This window comes from Rhipicephalus microplus, chromosome 6, assembly GCF_043290135.1.
Source record: "Rhipicephalus microplus isolate Deutch F79 chromosome 6, USDA_Rmic, whole genome shotgun sequence".
NCBI lineage: Eukaryota > Metazoa > Arthropoda > Arachnida > Ixodida > Ixodidae > Rhipicephalus > Rhipicephalus microplus.
The window spans coordinates 86,636,160-86,642,838 of record NC_134705.1 but is presented as its reverse complement, the minus strand read 5'-3'; the positions used below and the strand labels follow the sequence as shown (position 1 = coordinate 86,642,838).

Below are 6,679 nucleotides of genomic sequence, written 5' to 3'. Positions count from 1 at the left end.
AGGCCCGTATACCACGGGCCGCGGTGCAGGGTGGCGCCGCAGGTTTGACAGTTTATATCTACCCGTTAGGGTGAAGATAGACCTTGGTAACTTAAATGTCAAAGCGTTAAGAAAAACTGACATCGGTGGCATAAAGTGGAAGAATGCAAAGATGGTGTGGTATGGTAAAACTTTATTTAAGTCCGTCGGGGCGTTAACTCGCACTAGTGCGTTAACTAGTTAACTAGCCAAGAGTTCTGCGTGGCAGTTACGTATTCTACCACAGAGCCATGCACAGGTCTTGAAACTGCTTTACAAAGAGGCACGATACAGGAGTACACTTTTGTATCATGTCTCCTTATAAAGCAGTTTTAAGCCAGCACTGCTGCACTAGTGAAGTTACACTGACCTCATAAGGTCAGTGTAACTTTAATATTGCAGCTGTGCTGGCTATCCGATTTCATATCAAATAAAAAATAAATATTACGTATGCAAACCTACGACACAGACGTCATGCCGGGTTAACGCCAATTGTAGCTCCAATGTTGGCTCCATCTTAACAGTGGTCTAATAAACAGATTAGTATTTCTATGATTCAGCAAGCTCAACGCCAGGGAGAATGCGTCAACGAGAGTGACGTGTGATATTCATGTCATCACATCTTAAAGCACACTTCGTTTCAATAATACTGTGCTCTAACGTGAGTGCTGATGTCATGACAGATCATTGAGATATTTGGCGTTGTCAGCAGTAGACACCAACGTAGTGGACGTTCCTGGCAAACCCACGATGTGCACACAACTACTAAACTTAACTTCGATCCACCTCGTAACACTTACCTCAAAGCCTAACCAATTCAACAGGCGCTTCAGCCTTACGCTTAGTGTAAAGAAATTCACAGACTAATACAAGAACAACATGCCAGCCTACCTCTGCTGTAAATCATGTGCACGATAGTGGTGGCGATGTTACGCAACTACGAACAGCCAGTTCTCACATTTCCATGTTTTCTAGATATGTAAATGCGTATAAAACTTCTACGTATGTTTACAGAGTCTCATAACGTTATACTTCATCCGTCCACCTTGTTATGTTATCCTCCTCACTTTAAAAGTGCCACTCGGAAAACTTCGTGATGCATGTTTTGTATGCAGATCATTGATTCCTCCGGTACCTGAGATCTGCCGAATATTTTTTTTTTCTTCTTTGTGTGCGCCTCGGAGGCAAGAACGAAAGGTTTCGTGAGATACGCATCTAAGGAAACATTTTTAGGACGGGGCACGCAAGATGGTTTGAAATTCGGCAACGCAAGCATTCATTATTCAACCCTGTCCTGACTTCTCGCGCCTTCTCCAAGTGTTCGAATGGAAAACCTAGAGATAGCAATAAAGTCACGCCACCATGCTGCAACTCTGTGACTAGCTTTTGGGTTTAATTCTAGGAAAGGCGGCCACTATTACAAATCATGGCGAAGAACACAGGAGTCAATGTGCAAAGCACTGTGGGCTCACGTTACATAAGCATAAAATGTTTTTCCAGAATTATTCTTCAGTCGATCACCCTGCACGTACAGGCATATTTCGTATGAAATCGCGAAGCTGATACGCACGCATTATCTATGAAAAATTTGAAACTATTCCACAATGAATTACCGTTGTCTTACAGTTTTTATATGGACAAGAAGAGTGATGACAAACAGACGCAGAAACCACGCGCACCGGGGAAAAAGAAGTCTGAAGACGATGGAGGCGCCAAGTCGCCTGAAAACACTGCCTTGCCTAAACCTAGCGTGGAGGTTGCGCAGAACGCTAGCCCTGCCAAAGTCCAACGACGATCTCAAGACCCTAAGTCGCCTACCAGGAGCCCTGTTGCACAAGAGTCCAAGGAAGCATCTCCAATCGTCAGTGGCGCTGCGAGCCCTGACTTCGGAGGACGGCAAGCCCGCGAACAGGGCCCTAAGTCGTCTACCAGGAGTCCTACGGCGTCTCAAGTGGTGTCCATGGTCGCCAGTGGCGCTGCGAGCACCGACACTACCGGGCGTCAAGTCAAGGGAGGCTCTCGCAAACAGCGGTCACTTTCACCGAAGCACCAGGCTTCAGCGGTGGTCTCGTCGCCAGATTCACCTATGCGAGTAAGCCGGCAGTTCTTTATCACAGTAAATCTGTCTTTGGATGCCCTCTGCCAGTACTGAAGTCTTTCTCTGAAACAGCTAGGTCAGGTGACCGAGGGGAAATAATTGAGGAGTCTCGGGAAAGGGGAAATGTCGCTTGGTCGACCATGGAGACGATGGTTGAATAAAGAGGGGGGAACGAGGACGACGAATGGCGTTCGCAGAAAGTAGGTCAACCGGAGATGCAGCGGCTAGGCCCCGCTTCCCGTGCAACACGGTGACGGTGCATACAATCAGCCCGTAGTCTCTTCTGTGATAGCCACTGCCTTACCGCCGATTTTAATCGCCACACGAACCCTCGCTATTGAGTGTGAGACCAAGTACATCTATTCCAGCACTGTTAGACTTCGATTTTAAGAAAGGGATGTTTGGACGATACACGTTATATTGTCCAGCTCTCATGAAACTATCGTAATCAGGGTTATGATGCCACAAGCTTACACACGCTAAGGCGATGACGCTCAATTCACGGCACGCTCACCTTTTGGTGCTTTCCTAACTCTCTCCTACACCCAGGTGACCCCAGCGAAGTTGAGTGGAAGGGACCACAAAGGGAAAAAAGGGAGTGCTAGCGGCTCTTCCCAAAGTCCTCTAGCAAAGTCGGCAGCATGCAGCGTTTCATCGGTTCCCGTAGGGAGCAAGGATACCCCGGCCTCTGCTACAGCACCAACGAGCTCCACCAGCAAAACTAGTCCACCAGGTGGCTCCCAAGCGGCCAGTGAAAAGGAGGAAAGAGCAGCGGGAGCGTCACCATCGTTGACCGTAGCCGAAAACAAGGTAGTCAGTCCAAGAACCCTAGCTAAACTGGCAGCACCGCAACCCTTTAAAGGGAGGCACCAATTTTGAAGCTGACTTGGCGCCGTTTTTCAATATCTCCTCCGTACAGAGACTGTTCTTAGCAAGTGTGAAATGCTATACTTTACGTTAGCATTACTACTATTATCTTTTAGTTACTAAGTACAAAGTGTGCTCGACTTGAATTCGGCATCGCATCCAGCAAATGCGTGCCTTCTGTCCAAAGATTCACAGGTTCGACGTCCCGAAATAGAACGATTGCTGGCGTAATACAGACCACGTGGAATGGGGCTCCGCGTAAAGGTCGATCCCGTGAGATTCTTTGACGTGCACTCAAGGCACGGTACGTGAGAAGATGATATCAGTATAAGGTATTCCGTAGAACCTTTAAGGCTGCTGTCATTTGCGTCGAGAACTTGATCGTAAGTCTCGTATCACTTGTATCGGAGATGCAACGGAAACATCGTAAGTCACCTACCTTCTCAAGTAGTAATAGCGTTTGTGTCTGTCCATTAAGTGTTGTAGCAAGTTGTCCCAAAGAAATTAGTTAGGAACTAATGGTTATCGAAGATTACTAAATCGTACATGACACACTTCGCATTCTTTTTGCTTGTTTTTTTGCAGCAGAAAGTAATTGATTCTTCTATGGTGGAGCTGCCGACACTAACGCGGAACGCTAAATGGAACGAGATAATTATATCCACGTTCGTGTGCTTGGGGGTGATCCTCGTCGTTGCCACCACCAGCCTAATCATCTACATGACTTCGCGGCACTTCCAGTACGTCTTGCCGCTATGTCGCACCGAAGACTGCCGAAAGCACGCGAAGCTGCTCACCGGCAATATCGACTGGGCGATTGACCCTTGCGAGGACTTCGCATCCTACGTCTGCTCGGCGGCTCGCGATTTTGCCAGTCGCGGCGGCACTCAGGTCACCTCGGTGATGGACGCCTTCCAGAGCTCGTGGTACGGGAAATTCGGGGACATGCTGCGCAGGGGCGTCGACAAGGTACCTGTCGGAAAGAAGGCCTTGGCAATGTACGAGAAGTGCCTCAGTTACTCGACGGACGTGCCCCATCCGAAGGTGTTCATCGACTTCCTGGGGCACCAGAACCTAAGCTGGCCCGAGCCGCCCGAACAAGTGCCCTCGCCGTTGGATTACATCCTTAGCCTCACGTGCACGTGGCAAATCCCGCTGTGGATAGCCGTGAGTGTGCATCATTCACCGGACAAGACGAATCACCGAGTCCTCTTAGAGCCCGGTATGTACATACCCGTAATGTACCATCAACACAAGAGGGCCACTGCTTCCTACGCGTACACGAGATACTGGAACGAGTACGTGAACCGTTTGTACCCGGACCAGGCATCGAGACCTCCGCTCAACGAAACGGTCGTCGACCGCATTCGGAACATCGAGTGGGACGTTCTCGAAAGGCTGTACTCGGTGTTCGCCTCCAAGGCTCCAAAGCCGGCGGTGCTGCCCTTCAGCGACATCTCGAACTACGTAGTCAATGCCTCAGCACACACCTGGGTTGCGAGCTTCCAGAATTTCTTGCTCTTGCAGCCGGAACTTGGCTTGGACGACAACATCATGGTGAGTGACGTCAACTTGCTCGGGGCTATCGGTGACATCTTCTCTAAGTATGACGAGAAGGACTTGTACATCCACTTGACGTGGCTCCTAGTGCAGTACTACGCTCCCGTCATTGATTATCGGCTACTGATTGATTTCAATGGTGGCGCCGACAAAGCGGCGGCGTACTTGCCTAATTTTTGCGCCTTCCACGTGGAAGCGACATACAAAGCGGCTGCTCTTGCCATCGGCCTGGCCTCGCGTTTTACGGCCCAAGACAGAAAGACAATCGACGATGGTTTCGATGGACTCGTATCAGCAGCCATAGACAAGGTTGTCGAATCCAACTGGATTGACGCAGAGAGCAGGGAGCGGCTTGTCCATAAGCTTACCGCTACCCAGAAGGCCCTCTGGCCTCCGGACGCTCTGCTTCAGGCAGGTATGCTGGACCGCATTTACTTCGCCTTTCCCGGTCAGGACGTCACTCTAGCCCATTACTGGACCGACTCCAGAATGGCCGTGCTCCGAATGAACAAGACTGACGAGTACGAGCGAGCGTCGAGGCTGCCATGGAACACACTTCCGAGTTACGTCAGTTACAGCTACGTCACAAACGTCTTGAACATCGCCATGGCCGTGATCGCGGAGCCAGCTTACTACCCTCACGGCACCATGGCCATGCTGCACGGTGGTGTGCTGTTCCTCTTCGCGGCTCAGCTGGTCAAGGCCATGGACGCCCAAGGCCTTCGGTGGACTGCCAATGGAACGCTCGTTGACAGCTTGGTGACTGATTCGACCAAGCGCGAATTCCTCGAGAGAAATTCCTGCCTCTCCGATGTGGGCAAGAGCATCTTTCCCGAGATACCAGCCACCGCGATAGCCTACACTGCCCTCAAGAAGGCCCATGTGCGGAACAGAAGCGAACCGCTAGCCCTGAGTGACAAGCTTCCGTATGACAAGGTCTTCTTCATGACGCTCTGCTTCCTGTCGTGTAAGAGCACCGGTCGCTGGGACCCTCTCGGGCTCGACTGTAACAAGGTGGCTCAGAATTCTCCGGTCTTCGCCGAGGCATTCAACTGTCCGGTGGGATCGAGGATGAACCCCGCGAAAAAATGCTCCTTCATATGAAGAGCACGTCGGGATATAACGCGATTTTTATATGACGGATGACTATACAGTGCCGTTGTTTTAATAACAAAAAAGTCAGTGTCCGGCACATTTACCGAAAGTGCTTTTAGGCTTCCTTGTGCGTGCGTGGTGGGTAAATCTTGTTGCGTAAAACTCATATTAATGAATTCCCGTAATGGACACCAGCTATTTTGTCTATATAAAAAAGCGAAAAAACAACACGCCAATTATTTTCTAGTCGAACCTATTTCTTCTCGTTACCCGTTAATTTGAAAAAAGGCGCTTAGATCATGTCGAAGCAGCACTTCTGCTCGTTCGATTGTTAGCACAATGGAATAGTTATTCGCAGATTGTAGGCTCGGCGGCCCCTCCTCGAGCCAACAGGACATGTGCCTGGTTAATTTCCCTGCCTTCTCTCGGGTTGTTGTTCTTACTCTGCCTAACAGTGAATTGAATCGGGGACGTGTGTGTTCATCATAAGCGGGTATGCATAGGCACTGGCAGGGGGTGCAAATGGGGCGTTTGTCGCCCTCAAACTACACGAGCACACCTTCCCCCCTCCCAACGCCACACCAGTGCCACCCCTCTCCCACTATATTAAAGGTCGGGGTTGCACCCCCCTCCAAGGCAAAATCCTGCCAACGCCAATGAACGCAGTACGCACCATAGAAAGGTTCCTCGTAAAACAAAGCGATGGTGCGTTGGTAGATCGGTGGCGAATGATGGGAATGAAAGATTTTGCTTTGGGAAACAGCGGCGCACACTGCATACATTTTTCGACCCTCTCAGTAGATTTTATGTGAGTGGAGCTGATGAGACCCTTCCTTCCATGCCCCTCCGCCACAATAGACGGATTTAGTCACGCGTCCGCAGCAGCCGTAGAGACTCGGCCTGTTATTGAAAATGGTTAGCCGGCTGCATCGGTACGGCTGCTGCGGACGCGCCACCAAATATGCCTAATGTTGATGCTGCTGTCCTTTTGAACAGTTGCTGAACAGTTTGAACCAAGCTTCGAGAGCAGAAAACTATCAT

The 6,679-nt window shown here is 50.0% G+C and overlaps 1 protein-coding gene across 1 annotated transcript; it reads left to right on the top strand.

The window, feature by feature from the left end:
• The first annotated feature begins 1,651 nt into the window (after window positions 1-1,651).
• On the top strand, window positions 1,652-5,694 carry LOC142765130 (neprilysin-like). Its single transcript, XM_075865701.1, has 3 exons — window positions 1,652-2,110; window positions 2,666-2,926; window positions 3,569-5,694. Exons 1-3 carry the CDS (start codon window positions 1,652-1,654, stop codon window positions 5,645-5,647), a joined length of 2,799 nt encoding a protein of 932 aa, XP_075721816.1. The 3' UTR covers window positions 5,648-5,694.
• Window positions 5,695-6,679: the final 985 nt, after the last annotated feature.